The sequence below is a fragment of the Antedon mediterranea genome, chromosome 7 (assembly GCF_964355755.1).
Source record: "Antedon mediterranea chromosome 7, ecAntMedi1.1, whole genome shotgun sequence".
Classification (NCBI taxonomy): domain Eukaryota; kingdom Metazoa; phylum Echinodermata; class Crinoidea; order Comatulida; family Antedonidae; genus Antedon; species Antedon mediterranea.
Genome location: NC_092676.1, coordinates 17,692,661 through 17,709,510, shown reverse-complemented (window position 1 = coordinate 17,709,510; position 16,850 = coordinate 17,692,661). Strand labels below are relative to the sequence as shown.

Here is a 16,850-nt window from a genome sequence, read left to right as displayed (position 1 = left end):
TACATCAATGTTTTGCCAAAATCCACATAGTAAAGACACCAGGCCTAGTTAACTAGGCCTAAAGTTGGTCCAGAACCGTTTTACGACTAGGCCTAGGCTATAGCCTAGTACTACTAGCCTAGCTAGTAAAATGATGATAATAATATTCTTACCATGTCTAAACAAGTTTGTTGCGTGAAACTCGGCCACTTACAGTGAAGCACCAAAACAATTAGGGTATACATACAATAATAAAATTAAAGACTTCATATTGAAAATTCATCCATTATTTTTTATTCAGATAAACAAACAAACATTCCAATCCACATACTTTGTAATGCTTCAGCGGCATAGCTAGCGCGCGACCGATACACAATGCGCCAAACCATCGCTGTACGCGCTACTGTGATGCGCGGTGTATGTTATTTCGACAGGTACCATTTTGACAATCGTTCGTAACCAGATTAGTTACTTTCAAAAAGTAAATATTCACGGTCCAGACCGAATATAGTGTCCATATTTATAGTATATACCAATAATTAACCCATCTACCGGATTTCGTAAAAAAACGCGAAAAACGAAGATCTTCGTGTTTGGCAGTCAAGCGTTGTGTTTCCAAAAACGAAGATCTTCGTGTTTGGCAGTCAAAGTGTTAAGCATGGTTATCAAAAGCTATGCATACTTTTGATTATTGTTTGCATTTTTTCCAAAGATTTTACATCTATATAACACTTTGTGGTATCTCGGTGCTATTAGATGCTATTAAGATGTGCCATTAGCCTTGGCAAATTTAACCACAGTAACCAAAGGCCATGGATATTGCCTGAACTTGGTTTTATTCAGATTTTTACATCAGCATTAGGCTTTTAATAGCACAGTTAGATATATCAATCATTGGATTGGACCTTTTTATGATCAATTAGACTATCATTTAATTACCTGTTGTCGGTAGTACAGTTGTCAACACTAAAATAAAACAAAAAATAGAATTTAGAAAGAATGTTATTTTTTTATATTTGATTAGGTGAACCCTTTACCGTACCTAAAGAGCCAATAATATCCGCATGGGTTCGAGGCCAACTCGCTCCTGGTGGTGGTGGAACAAGTCTTTTTGGAACAGACTATTAACCGTGGTCCAGTATACACAGTTTTTCCATGTGCACTTTAAAGAACCCAGTTCATATTTTGAGATGATAACTGGTTCACAAAATAGCCCCTGTGTCGAGGGGGGGGGGGGGGGAGGGTGGTAATCACCTATCTGATAGGACAGTGATTAATTAACTATTGGCAATCCTTGGCCTCATGTGCCTAAATACATAAAATAAAATATTTAAAAACAATGTGGTAGAAAAAAAACTATTAGCTTTAGTCTAACACACAGATACATTGTTGACATCCACAAATTTAGCTTACCATCAAGTGGAGTTGTCGGTGCTATTGTTGTCGGTACTGACACTACTGTAAAAAAAATTGATAAACATTCAAAGTACTAAATTAAATAAACCTTTACTAATATATGATTAATAAATATTGATAAACCTTATTTATAAACAAAATAAGCCATAAACAAATAAAAAAGAAGAAAACAAAAAAACTTCGCATAAAAAGAGTTCCTTTAAAAAACAGGGAGTTAACATTAAACAAAGCTTTACTAAAAATTTATCTATTACAATAATGCTGAACCGTTTTATTCTGTATTCTCATAAACACTGGTTAATTTTTTAATGATTACCAATAAGCAACTATAGATTGCAAATTCATCTTGTAGAAGTAACAAATAATATTATTTAATATAATTTTTGTCATTACATTATTATATCCTTTGGTTTGATAAAAATAAATTAATTCATATTTGCCTTTCTCTGATTATGTACATGATAGGGTGACACAAACTAGTTTATACTGCTCTTACCATATTCACACAGGAAACCAATTATATTTCCGTCCGATAACATTTTGTACATTTCTTTATCAAACATGATACTGATTCTTGGATTAAAACGAACATAAGCATCAATGTTAGTGGCTGAACTAGGCTGATTTTTACCCCATTCCATCACAGAGGAATCAAAAGCTTCTCCTGATTCCCACTTCCAGTTTTGGTCATTGGATCTTTCTAATCCAGCTTCACGGAATAACCCAATTACGTATCGATCGCCTCTAGGTTGATTGTTTGGACAGTTATTGTCAAGATATTGAGATACAAATTCAACTTCTTCAACTGTTGTGAGACTAGCAAGTTTTCCATTTGACAATCCACATTCATGTTTTGCTTCAGTCACATTTATTCCTTCATAATATTCAACTCTAAAAGCAGTATACTGTGATGACTGATAGTAAAAAGTACATACTGAAATGAAATTAATGGATTTGTCAGTTGTTGTTATTGTTGTTGTAAAACATGAATCATGCCAAATTAATACATGAACAAACAGAAATGGATTCAAATTATATAGCAGAATTATATTTAACAATTTATTTTGTCTTTTTATAAGTGGGAACATTATTTTTTTCCATACAGAAGTTATTAACTTTATTAAAACTGCAAAATGGCCTAAACTCAAAGCCTTTAAAAAAAATTGTTCTTCCGTTTTCATGTTTGTGGGTGACAATAGGCTATATTTCAGTTTTTGCATAATTAAATATTTCCGCTCTTCTACATTTTGTATCTTATACAGAAACTTAATTTATCAGGAAGTATTAAAATTGAACTTGAAACTGGAAAATTTAAAACTATCTGGAAATTTAAAATAAACTTTTAAATAAACTTACCAATTGGAAAATCAGTGGATTGTGCCATGGTTGTAGGTATTGGTGTTGTTGGTTCTGAAGCAGTGCTTTCTGCTAGAAAATAGTAAATAATGTTTAAAGTTGCATATATGTCATTTTATTTATTACAATAAAAGGCCAGATAGCCATTAAGGCAAGTGGCTATTATGAAGCGGCCTCCTCAGTAAAAAATTTTAAACTACAACTGAAAAAAGGAAAAAGCATTGTGGTAAAGTGTGAGACAACAAAGGGACATACGATGATTTAAATGCCTGTGTACAGGTTAAACTTAATGAGCTGGCTAAACCTCCATAGTATGGGCCAACAATAAAGATATATGAGTGATTTAAATGAGCTGGCTAAACCTCATTGGTACGGGCCAACAATAAAGATATATGAGTGATTTAAATGAGCTGGCTAAACCTCCATGGTACGGGCAACAATAAAGATATATGAGTGATTTAAATGAGCTGGCTAAACCTCCATGGTATGGGCCAACAATAAAGATATATGAGTGATTTAAATGAGCTGGCTAAACCTCCTTGGTATGGGCAAACAATAAAGATATATGAGTGATTTAAATGAGCTAGCTAAACCTCCATGGTACGGGCCAAAAATAAAGATATATGAGTGATTTAAATGAGCTGGCTAAACCTCCATAGTACAGGCAATAATAATAGAACTGGTTCACAAAATAGCCCCTGCGCTATTGTTTCCGGTACTGACACTACTATATTAACAAAATTGATAAACATTCAAATTATTAATATAAATAAACCTTTACTAATATATGATGAGACAGGGGATGAAGGTAACTATCACTTTAATGCATAATCTATGTAACTTGATATGGACCGATAAGAGCTGGCCAACTGATTGGGCTAGATCAATATTTATACCGCTCCCCAAGAAAGGAGATACAAGAGAATGCAAAAACAATAGAACTATCTCTCTGATATCACACGCGAGTAAGATTATGCTGTACATAATTGTTGAGAGGACTAAACAATACATTCGTCGTGAAATTCCTCAAGAACAAGCAGGTTTTGTGGAAGAAAGAGGTACAAGAGACCAAATATCAAATATTAGAAATATAATGGAAAGAGCTATTGAATTTAACCGTCCGCTATATATGTGCTTTATTGACTATTCAAAAGCTTTTGATATGGTCCAGCATCAAAGACTCTGGAATATTTTAATAGCAATGGGCTTTCCAAGGCATGTAGTAGAACTCCTCAGGACATTATATGATAACCAGGAAGCTGCTGTGAGAATTGCATGCGGCGACAGTACTTGGTTTAAAATAAAACAAGGGGTGAGACAAGGTTGCATACTGTCTCCACACTTGTTTAATGTCTATGCAGAATATATTATGAGATTGGCTCTAGAAAACTTCAATAGTAGAATATCTATTGGTGGCAGAACTATAAATAATATAAGGTATGCTGATGATACTACTTTATTAACAGATAATGCACAGGAAATGGAAGGTCTGGTTGAAAAAGTAAGAAGGGAGAGTGAAAAGTTTGGCTATTTTCTAAATGTAAGCAAGACAAAGGTGATGATCATTAACCCACAAAAGGAGAACCCTATCATTCATGCAGGAAACCAAGTAATTGAAGTTGTCAACCACTTTAATTTCCTTGGTTCGATGATTTCAAACCATGGTGGATGTTCCATTGAGATCAAACGTCGTCTGGCAATGGCAAAATCATCAATGTGTTTAATGCACAAGATATGGAAAGACAGAAGCATCAGCAAGGCAACAAAAATTAGATTAATTGGAGCTCTAGTTTTTCCAATTGCAACGTACGCATGTGAAACATGGGTAATTAATGCTGCAGATCAAAAACGAATTGAAGCTTTTGAGATGTGGTGCTGGAGAAAGCTTCTAGGTATTCCATGGACTGCCAGAAGAACTAATGAAAGTGTAAGGCACGAAATAGGCAAGAAAGGCACATTAATCGAATCTATTATCAAACAAAAACTACAATACTTTGGACATATTGCCAGACGGGATGGAGATAGTATGGAGAAAATGATTATATGGGAAAGTTGAAGGGAAACGAAAAAGAGGAAGACAGAGACTCAGATGGATTGATGGTATAAGTGGTGCTACAAACCGACCAATAATCAGTTGCTACAATGAAGCTTAAGATCGGCAAGAATGGAGACACCTCATCAGAATGGTCACAAGTACTCAGATATGAGTAAAACGACGAGAATAATAAAAGAATAATATATGATTAATAAATATTGATAAACTTTATTTATAAACAAAATAAGCCATAAACAAATAAAAAAGATGAAAACAAAAAAACCTCGCATTAAAAGAGTTCCTTTAAAAAACAGGGAGTTAACATTAAAAAAAGGTTTACTAAAAATATGTCTATTACAATAATGCTAAACCGTTTTATTCTCTATTCTTATAAACACTGGGGTCATGCATAAGATACAGTATCATTTGGAATTGTTGTATCTGCTATCAATGTACCTATTCATTGAAGATGCCCTAGTATCTTGTGTAAAACTAAGACAAAAATAACTTACCTGTGTATAATATTATCTCACAAATAGTCAGTACTTCAGATCCAGGTAGGTACACACTTACATATTGTCCAGTTATTGCTTGGTCACAAATCAATTCAATTGGATTTAATTCTGTCATAGCTGATGTAATTGTAGAACCACACTGTGTATTTTCAGTAAAAGGCAACACGTTGCTATTTCCAACACGAACTTCAGCATCAACCAATCTATTCTCTAAAACAAAATCATAAACAATGGTTTGTATCTACACTCCATTATATTGTACACTTTTTGACTCTTAAAAAATCAATAAATTGAGACTGTAATAAAAGTCTAAAATTTAGTATTTTATGTAAGAAATAAAGCAAAAATCTACTTATTGTAAGAAATAACTATAGTATTCACAGTATGTTAAACTTTAAAATATGTGTAAAATATTTCTAGAATATATTTATAACTGTACATTTTCTAAATATTTATAAACTGTGCACTATCTATCTATTAAACATATTATACCAAACATAATTATTTTATATTCAAGTTACATAATAAGTTATTATCACTCTTTTAATTAGAGTAATAATTAGTAAAAAATAACTCCTAAATGTGTTTAATCATAAACCACAATCATAATCACTGTATTATAAAGATAAAACTCTTCCACCCTTACCACAACAATCATCTCTGTTGAAAATAACAATCTTGGCAATTGGTATTTGTAGTCTGAGATCCACATACCACCAAGGACTGGACGTTTCCTCTAAAGAATCAAAGTAACAATAAAAAGGGAATGTGAAGTATATTTACTTAATATTTTTTAACAAAATTTAGTAAATTAATTATTATTTTGACTGGTTGCAATAAAATACTGGAGGTACATTTCCTATCATGTGACATCCAGTTAATATGAGGTGTATGTGAAATATACATAGAGATAAAGCAGAAGGCTTGAGAACGTACGCCTGACTAAAGAAAATTATTCCAAAAGAAGGTAGTCATAAATCTGTTCAAAAGTATTATTTAGTATATAAAACAATAATCTAAAGTAATAAATTAGAGACCACATAAAACACACATTCTTTTTAAAAGCACAGTTTTTTTTTTTTATAAAATTAAATATATTGTTAATTGCAATGAATTGAATAATTTCTTGGTAATAGCATACAAGGATCATATAGAATGCGCTGCGTTGCATATCGTATGTGAGAATGTAAAGAATATTTCTCATGCTGATACACTCAACACAGGCATAGTAGTACGTGACTGCGTATGGGAGTATTGAAAGGTCGATTGTAACCACCATCTTGTCAGTTCCCTCTCTATGAAGAATCACTTTTTGAATTGCTATAGCACCATAGCCAATCTATAATACCTTGATAGAAATATATTACTTTCATGTCTAACAACAGGGAGCAAAATAAACGTTTTGCTATACTCTGTTGTAGTTGTACATTGAGGACACTTTGTAAAATGTGAATTCTCAATTGGGATATACTGTACCTCTAAACACTTATATAGGATTTTAGTCAAGCGAAAGGAAGTAATTGGTATTGAAAAACATGACTAAACATGATTATTGTTTAAGCTAGTGACATTCAATTGGATATTTCAGATTTATTTGTATTTATAAACTAAAAATGACAACAGAAGTAAAGCAAAACGAAATTATCCTGGTTATAGTTTTGGAATAACAACACACTCTTCATACATGTATTTGATCTAGAACTGTATACAGCCTACATTACCATGTCAAGACGAGATGAGTCCAATCAAGATCAAAATAATGTATGCTTTGTTTCACTTACCGGTGTGTGTACAAGAATGGTCAAAGAGGTCCCCAGATAAATTACCATCAATTGCTTTGCTGGCAACATAGTAGTATTGAGAATCTGCATTTATAGTACCATAATCACAAAAAAAGAAGGTCCAATCCACATCGAAATGATGTATGCTTTGTTTCACTTACCGGTGTGTGTACAAGAATGGTCAAAGAGATCCCCAGATAAATTACCATCAATTGCTTTGCTGGCAACATAGTAGTATTGAGAATCTGCATTTAGTACCATATATCACAAAAAAAGAAAGTCCAATCAAGATCGAAATGATGTATGCTTTGTTTCACTTACCGGTGTGTGTACAAGAATGTTCAAAGAGATTCCCAGATAAATTACCATCAATTGCATTGCTGGCAACAGAGTTGAATCGAGAATCTGTAGAACTCTGGTGAGCATCAAAATCTGTTATTTCTACCTCTGCAATGAAATAAAATGTACATGCAATTGAAGACATTTTTCAAAATGCCCTCACATTCACCTAATCACCTGTGCTTTCAACAGGCAACGTCACTCTGTATTTTAAAGGAAGATGTGTTTTAGAAAAATGTATTTGAAACAAACTTGTGACATCATTTCCTTTCTTCTGCAGTACCTGACTCAGTTACTACACATATAATTGAGGTTTATTGGTCCACACATGAAAATAATACAATTAACATTAACAAGAAAGTAAAAATGTCATATGAGGTAAACAAATTATAGCCAATATATTCATAAATTTGATGAGTAAAGTAAAGCAATATTTATAAAAATAAAACAAAAATATTCCTATTTACCTTGAAGTATAGTATTTTCTGTAATAAAATAGGAAAAGTATTATTTAAGCATATGTTATTAAGTTAATTGGTTAAGTGTGAGATACACAACATGGGCAACAATAATTATTAGTATCTCTTCAAAAAATGTCCTATAGGATATAAATTTGATGTTGGGTTTTAATATTTATATAGATCTATTTAAATTTACCAAGGCAAACTAACAACAGGACACTGAGCTCACTGACCAAGATAGGCTATTGTAACAGACAGCGGTTAGGCTTCAACAAATTCATACAAAGGAATATAAAGTTTAATAGGCATCTAATTTTTTAAATTAATTTGTCATATTTTCCTGTCAATTTAATTTTACCGTTAACCTTCATTTTGACAATGTTGACATTAAAATGCATATAATCAGATGATTACTCACTTTATTGTTATGTTTCCCCAAAAAAGTGTACACATTGAATAATTTATATTAAAAGTGGGAAGAGTTTTGGATTAAAGCAAGGCTATCAATAAGTGTACGAATTATGGATGGTACTGTTTTGCTACTAATCATTTGAGAAAGTCAATTGGTCAAACGAAAATCATTCATGTGTTTAGGAGGGCAGAAATTGATTATATTTCAAAACTATACCCTTTGATCTGGCCAAGCTCAGCATCCTGTGTTAGATTGCTTTTACAGACAACATTTCTATAAATACCAATAGTGTAGGTATCTATTTATTGCCATTTATATTACTGTTGGTAAAGAAACATATTTTATTGGTATTGTTGTAAACTTCATCATGAATCAAAAACTACTACACTACTTCAAGAGTGAATTTTCTTCTTTATAAACCAATTTAAAATTAGCACTATCATATTCTGACTAATGCCATATATTTTCAAAAACTTAACTGTCACAAAAATTGCACTAATTATGGTATGCAAAAAAAAATAAAAAATTGGGATGTTCTGGTTAATTTTTTAATGATTAACAATAAGCAACTATAGATTGCAAATTCATCTTGTAGAAGTAACGATTAATAATATTTAATATAATTTTTGTCATTACATATTATATCCTTCGGTTTGATAAAAAGAAATTAATTAATTTTTCCCTTTCTCTGATTATGTACATGATAGGGTGACACAAACTAGTTTATACTGCTCTTACCATATTCACATAAGAAACCAATTACACTTCTGTCTGATAACATAAAGTCCATTTTTTTATCATACATGATACTACTTCTTGGATAAAAACGAACATAAGCATCATAGTTATTGCCTGAATTAGGTTGATTTAAACCCCATTCCATCACAGAGGAATCAAAAGCTTCTCCCGAATCCCACTTCCAGTTTTGGTCATTTGATTGTATTAATCCAGCTTCACGGGATAACCCAATTACGTATTGAGAGTCACCAGGTTGAATGTTTGGACAGTTATTGTCAAGATATTGAGATACAAATTCAACCTCTTCAACTATTGTGAGACTAGCAAGTTTTCCACTTGACAATCCACATTCATATTTTGCGTCAGTCACATTTATTCCTTCATAATATTCAACTCTAAAAGCAGTATACTGTGATGACTGATAGTAAAAAGTACATACTGAAATGAAATTAATGCATTTGTCAGTTGTTGTTTTTTAAAAATTTATTGTGGTTTATTAAAACAAAGACATGGCAGTACAAAACTGAATTGCGTCCAGTAACATTAACATAAAATATATACCAAAAAACGAGTAACATTTACACAAATGCAATAAAAAAAAAAGTATATACAATTACAAATTTACAAACTGTGAGTAAAATTAATAATCATCCGTAGGCCTATCGATCAAAATTACGAATTTCACATATATATTATTGCACTATTAGGTCATTGTAAATCAGGAATGGGAGTGTGGATTTCTTAAATCTCTCTGTTCTACATTTAATTTGGGATATCTTGTTCGCGTTTTTGAGAGATCTACCTGTCGCTTCAGCACGGGTATTGGGGATAACATCACTAAAGTTTTCATAGACACTCCTCCCAAACTTTAGGACAAGCTGGAGACAACGGTCACAGAGCCTATCAAGAGAAATTGCTCAAGGGCTGTAGTGTACAAATAGTACCTCCTCTATAGTACAATTCTTAAAAACCTCTTCTGGACCGATTCGAGGTCACAGCTTAATTCGGAAGTCAGGAAGGAGTGCCAGGTAGGACAAGCATATTCAATTATAGAGAGTATGAAAGATATATAAATCTTGATTAACTGATCTTCTGGTGCACCAGGAGGACCGAAGACCGAGTACCAACACAATATGCCTGGCTTTTGGCCTAATTTAGTGCTACAGATCTCACCAATGTGAGTATCCCACTTAAGGTTATCTTGGATAGTTACACCTAAAAGCTTGGACTCCATTATTAGTCAGTAAATCATAGTAACCAGGAGTTTTGCAAAAGAATCTCCACCGATTTACACTTATTAGGGTTAAGGGCCATTTTATTTATTTTACACCATTCCTCTAAATTACTAAAGTACAATTGAATAGAGTCCAGACAGTTATTTTTCGAGATATCAGCGAAGGTTAGATCGTTGACAAATTTCCACCTTGTAATGCAATCTAATGCCGAGTCATTGAGACAAGACCATTACTTGAAAAAGGCTTGGGCCAGATTGCTTTTCTTGTGGAACACGACAAAATATAGATGTCCAACAGGAAATAGCGCCACCATAAAGCACTCTTTGTTCTCTATAAGTTAAGAAGCTACAGAACCATAGGATGATAGATTTCCTGACACCAATTGATATCATCTTACTGATTAGTACCTGGTCAGGTTTTTCCAGTCCAGAAAGAATGTAATGTAAGAGTCCAATAAGGTAATGACTCGTGCTGACACCTTTGACATTAGCAAACTGCTGTTTACCTATAATGGTAGATAGGTCTTCATTTAACCATTTAGTTTCAGATAAACAGTGGCGTAAGCGAGATTGGTCTAATCTGTTCAATACTGACTGTACCTTTTTTCTTTGGTATCGATAAAACGGTAGCTTGTTTCCAAGCTTTGAGTACAATACCCTCTTTCAAAGAAGAATTAAATACATGCGTTAGGGGCTCTGCTATTTCAGATGCAAATTCCTTGATGAAAACTGGTGGAATTTCTCCAGGTGGAACTGATTTAATTATCTGTACTTTTAATAATTGTTGTTTGACTTCAAAGCATAACATTTGTGGCGGTGGACTCTCAGCTGGGAGGTATGTACTGTAGGCAATTCATCAAGTTTGAGAGGATCCAGTTCACGACAAATGAATCTTTTTAGAGGCAACGGAATCTGGGATCGGTAAAGGATTATCAAATGTAATTCTTGGTTTGTCTTTACGTTTACCAAAAATCTGCTTCACTTTGTCATACTATTTACGGGGATTGCTCACCTCAAGCGTTTTTACTTTATAACGATAGTACTTCTCCTTAGCTTTCTTTATTTCCCAAATTACTTTATTTCTAAGTTTTTTCTTCCTAAAAGCAGTTTGTCTATACCTGATAATGTCTATACCTGATAAGTTTCTTAATGTATGGAGTAATCCAAGGTCTATCTGTAGAATAAACTCGCAAATGTTTGTTAGGAAAAAATTTGTTGTACGAGGTGGTGAGGGTATCGTTCATTATATTCAGTTTATCATCTACATCTTTTATACTATAGACCTGCGACCAGTCAAATTTGGTAATCCAGTTTCCGAAACTTCTCATCGACGAATCAGTACAAGGCTTAAAAATCTTTGTAACCATTTTACCATTACACTTAATTGAGTTTAGCGGTTTCCAAATAATGATATTGTGATCACTTTTTCTAAGTGGGGCTTGATTTACTGGAGTCATATAAAAGTCTTTAAGGTCCGATATTATGAAATCAAGAATTTTGTCTCCTCTGGTTTTATCTTTAATAACTTGGTGCAAATCAACAACATTTTTAATTAGAGGGGAGATATCAACACTGTTAAAATCCGAAGCAATAATGACTTTTGCTAAATTTCTTCTTGAACAATAGTGTCAATCGAATTTCTAAGATTGTTTAAGAGGTCACACTGATGGTCTTTGTTTTGGCTAGGGCTACAATAAATGGCACACACATATATTTCAGAAACTTCACGGGGAAGCTTATAAGGCTGTAATTTGACCCAAACCCATTCTAGTTCGTCTGGAACAGTAATAAAATCAATGTGATCAGAAGGAATGCTGTTGTGGACGTAGGTTGCTCCTCCTCTGGTATTTGTGCGGCTCTTATAGAAATAGTTATAGTTACTGACCTTGCAAATATAGTCTCCATTAAACCATGTTTCCGCAAGTGTACAAACTTGGATGTTATTGTGTTCCAGTATTACTTGAAGGTCTTTCATTTTATTACAAATAGAACATGGATTCGTAAATAGAAAAGTGGGCTGTGGCTCTTCTACATTTTGCATCTTATACAGAAACTTCATTTATCAGGAAGTATTGAAATTGAACTTGAAACTGGAAAATTGAAATCTATCTTGAAATTTAAAATAAACTTTTAAATAAACTTACCAATTGGAAAATCAGTGGATTGTGCCATGGTTGTAGGTATTGGTGTTGTTGGTTCTGAAGCAGTGCTTTGTGCTAGAAAATAGTAAATAATGTTTAAATTGCATATATGTCATTTTATTTATGACAAATTTATGAAGCCATTAAGGCAAGTGGCTAATGAAGCAGCCTCCCCAGTAAAACATTTTAAACTACAACTGAAAAAAATAAAAAGCATTGTGGTAAAGTAGAGTGAGACAACAAATGCCTGTGTACGGGTTAAACATCCATGGTATGGGCCAACAATAAAGATATACGAGTGATTTTAATGAGCTGGCTAAACCTCCATAGTATGGGCAAACAATAAAGATATATGAGTGATTTAAATGAGCTGGCTAAACCTCCATAGTACAGGCCAACAATAAAGATATATGAGTGATTTAAATGAGCTGGCTAAACCTCCATGGTATGGGCAAACAATAAAGATATATGAGTGATTTAAATGAGCTGGCTAAACCTTCATGGTATGGCCCAACAATAAAGATATATGAGTGATTTAAATGACCTGGCTAAACCTCCATGGTACAGGCAAACAATAAAGATATATGAGTGATTTAAATGAGCTGGCTAAACCTCCATAGTATGGGCCAACAATAAGGATATGTGAGTGATTTAAATGAGCTGGCTAAACCTCCATGGTACAGGCAAACAATAAAGATATACGAGTGATTTAAATGAGCTGGCTAAACCTCCATGGTATGGGCCAACAATAAAGATATATGAGTGATTTAAATGAGCTGGCTAAACCTCCATGGTACAGGCAACAATAAAGATATATGAGTGATTTAAATGAGCTGGCTAAACCTCCATAGTATGGGCAAACTATAAAGATATATGAGTGATTTAAATGAGCTGGCTAAACCTTCATGGTACAGGCAACAATAAAGATATATGAGTGATTTAAATGAGCTGGCTAAACCTCCATGGTACAGGCAAACAATAAAGATATACGAGTGATTTAAATGAGCTGGCTAAACCTCCATGGTACAGGCAACAATAAAGATATATGAGTGATTTAAATGAGCTGGCTAAACCTCCATAGTATGGGCAAACTATAAAGATATATGAGTGATTTAAATGAGCTGGCTAAACCTTCATGGTACAGGCAACAATAAAGATATATGAGTGATTTAAATGAGCTGGCTAAACCTCCATGGTACAGGCAAACAATAAAGATATACGAGTGATTTAAATGAGCTGGCTAAACCTCCATGGTATGGGCCAACAATAAAGATATATGAGTGATTTAAATGACCTGGCTAAACCTCCATGGTACAGGCAAACAATAAAGATATATGAGTGATTTAAATGAGCTGGCTAAACCTCCATAGTATGGGCCAACAATAAAGATATGTGAGTGATTTAAATGAGCTGGCTAAACCTCCATGGTACAGGCAAACAATAAAGATATACGAGTGATTTAAATGAGCTGGCTAAACCTCCATGGTATGGGCCAACAATAAAGATATATGAGTGATTTAAATGAGCTGGCTAAACCTCCATGGTACAGGCAACAATAAAGATATATGAGTGATTTAAATGAGCTGGCTAAACCTCCATAGTATGGGCAAACTATAAAGATATATGAGTGATTTAAATGAGCTGGCTAAACCTTCATGGTACACAGGCAACAATAAAGATATATGAGTGATTTAAATGAGCTGGCTAAACCTCCATGGTACAGGCAAACAATAAAGATATACGAGTGATTTAAATGAGCTGGCTAAACCTCCATGGTACAGGCAACAATAAAGATATATGAGAGATTTAAATGAGCTGGCTAAACCTCCATAGTATGGGCAAACTATAAAGATATATGAGTGATTTAAATGAGCTGGCTAAACCTTCATGGTACAGGCAACAATAAAGATATATGAGTGATTTAAATGAGCTGGCTAAACCTCCATGGTACAGGCAAACAATAAAGATATACGAGTGATTTAAATGAGCTGGCTAAACCTCCATGGTATGGGCCAACAATAAAGATATATGAGTGATTTAAATGAGCTGGCTAAACCTCCATGGTACAGGCAACAATAAAGATATATGAGTGATTTAAATGAGCTGGCTAAACCTCCATAGTATGGGCAAACTATAAAGATATATGAGTGATTTAAATGAGCTGGCTAAACCTTCATGGTACAGGCAACAATAAAGATATATGAGTGATTTAAATGAGCTGGCTAAACCTCCATAGTACAGGCCAACAATAAAGAAATATGAGTGAATTAAATGAGTTGGCTAAACCTCCATAGTATGGGCCAACAATAAAGATATATGAGTGAATTAAATGAGCTGGCTAAACCTCCATAGTATGGGCCAACAATAAAGAAATATGAGTAATTTAAATGAGCTGGCTAAACCTCCATAGTATGGGCCAACAATAAAGATATATGAGTGAATTAAATGAGCTGGCTAAACCTCCATAGTATGGGCCAACAATAAAGATATATGAGTGAATTAAATGAGCTGGCTAAACCTCCATAGTATGGGCCAACCATAAAGAAATATGAGTGATGTAAATTAGCTGGCTAAACCTCCATAGTACGGGCCAACCATAAAGAAATATGAGTGATTTAAATTAGCTGGCAAGCTGATCAACGTTTAGGTTGAACTAAATAATCTGAAGGAGGAATAAACGAAATGGAAAAAGCTTTTAAGTATGATTAAGTATGTGTGCTTATGTAAAAAAAGAAAAAGTTTGGGTAGATTCTTGGAAATTGTTCAAATTTTGTAAAATTTTGTAACAAGGATAAAACACTTTAATACATTATGTGGACAGTGATGTGTTTGATCCTTGTTACAAAATGTTTACAAAATTAAAAAATAATCTACATGTCAAGACTAGTGTGAAACAAATACTGTCATGCTTGATTTTCCCAATTTGTAATTTATTGGATTATGAGGAAAACAAAAGAATACGCTGGAAATTTATGAGGAAGTTAAAAGATCTTGACTTTGAGGATGACATTGCTTTACTTTTAACATCATACAAAAAAAAAATGTAATCCAGGTTAACTAAATCTACAAAAAAAAAAATGTAATCCAGGTTAACTAAATCTACAAAAAAAATGTAATTCAGGTTAACTAAATCTACAAAAAAAAATGTAATTCAGGTTAACTAAATCTACAATAAACAAGAAATATTTCTTACAAAAAATGCCACGTAACTTTTTGACTGGACAGTCTTCATTAATCTAATATAATAGGTCGGCCAATCAAAACGCAAGTGAACAATTGGGACTTTACTTGTGATTTATGTCATTGGCCTGTCAGCACAGTCGTTTCTTTCTAGAATTAAACGCACAAACTTGTATTGGGTATAATTTATGTTTATGTGGTTATTACTATCGCATTTAGGTATTGATAATAATAATAATATGGCTTTTGAATATATAATTACTGTCTGTAGAATAACATTTATACATTTTCGGTTCGCGATGAAAAGTTATATGAATGGATTTGTAATAGGTATTTATAATAATAGTATATGGGTTGTATTATTGATAAGCTATCACCAAATCGCGTTATACCATTATTTCTCAGGGTTTTTTGCACCATTGATCAATACCAAACGCGTATCGGTATTATAGTTTTTAATGAATCATTACATTAATAAAAATACCCAATTAAATCAATCGCGTCAGTCCAATTCCGACTTATGTTTCGATCACATAGTTCTGTGTCTACACTGTCCCAACTAGTTTAACAAAAAAAGTGTGATGTGCCCAAATATGGTAGTGATTTTATTTTTTTTTTATTTTTTTTTTTATTTTTTTTTTTTTTTATTTCAACTTTATTTATAGAGGGTAACCCTTCCAGCTGAACCCGCAGGCCAGCTGATATTCAGGGGCCCTCTTAAAAATGACAAAATATATAAAACTATACTTAACTAATACGAATCTACTATATACATTTAAATTTAAAACTATTATATAAAAAAAAAAATTATCCAAAAAAAAATTCAATTAAACAATTACGATAAAATGTGTTTTTTAAAATTAAATTTAAACGAGTTAATATTTGTACATTCTTTCAAAACAGAAGGTAATACATTATATAAAATACAAGCAGAATAAATAAAAGAGCGCCGGAAACATTCCAATTTAACTTTGGGTACCAGTAAGTCTCCCCTGGAAGCAGCCCTAGTCCTCATAGAGTGTATCGGAACAGTGGAAAATCGTTGGGTGATGTATCGAGGGGCAATATTGTTCATGGCTTTAAAAGCTAGGCAGCCTACCTGGTACTGCACCCTCTGTGACACATTCATGATGTGTAGAGATGTTAGAAGAATGTGAGTGCTGGTGCGAGGCGGAGCTTGAAGAACTACACGCATAGCGCGATTTTGAAGTTTTTGAATCTTATTAATGTTTGTTTTACTTCCGGTGCCCCAGAGAAGAGCAC

General features: G+C 33.2%; 1 protein-coding gene across 1 annotated transcript in view; it reads right to left on the bottom strand.

Annotated features, from left to right (window-relative positions):
- Window positions 1-16,850, bottom strand: part of LOC140055459 (uncharacterized) — a 46,522-nt gene that overhangs the window by 4,038 nt on the left and 25,634 nt on the right. Inside the window, exons 13-22 of the mRNA XM_072100798.1 lie at window positions 12,411-12,482; window positions 9,033-9,470; window positions 7,889-7,906; window positions 7,404-7,529; window positions 5,948-6,037; window positions 5,299-5,511; window positions 2,752-2,823; window positions 1,892-2,329; window positions 1,393-1,437; window positions 919-945 (exon numbers count right to left, since the gene is read on the bottom strand). Coding sequence (XP_071956899.1) covers window positions 919-945; window positions 1,393-1,437; window positions 1,892-2,329; window positions 2,752-2,823; window positions 5,299-5,511; window positions 5,948-6,037; window positions 7,404-7,529; window positions 7,889-7,906; window positions 9,033-9,470; window positions 12,411-12,482 — 1,539 coding nt within the window. The remainder of the gene's footprint in view (window positions 1-918; window positions 946-1,392; window positions 1,438-1,891; window positions 2,330-2,751; window positions 2,824-5,298; window positions 5,512-5,947; window positions 6,038-7,403; window positions 7,530-7,888; window positions 7,907-9,032; window positions 9,471-12,410; window positions 12,483-16,850) is intronic.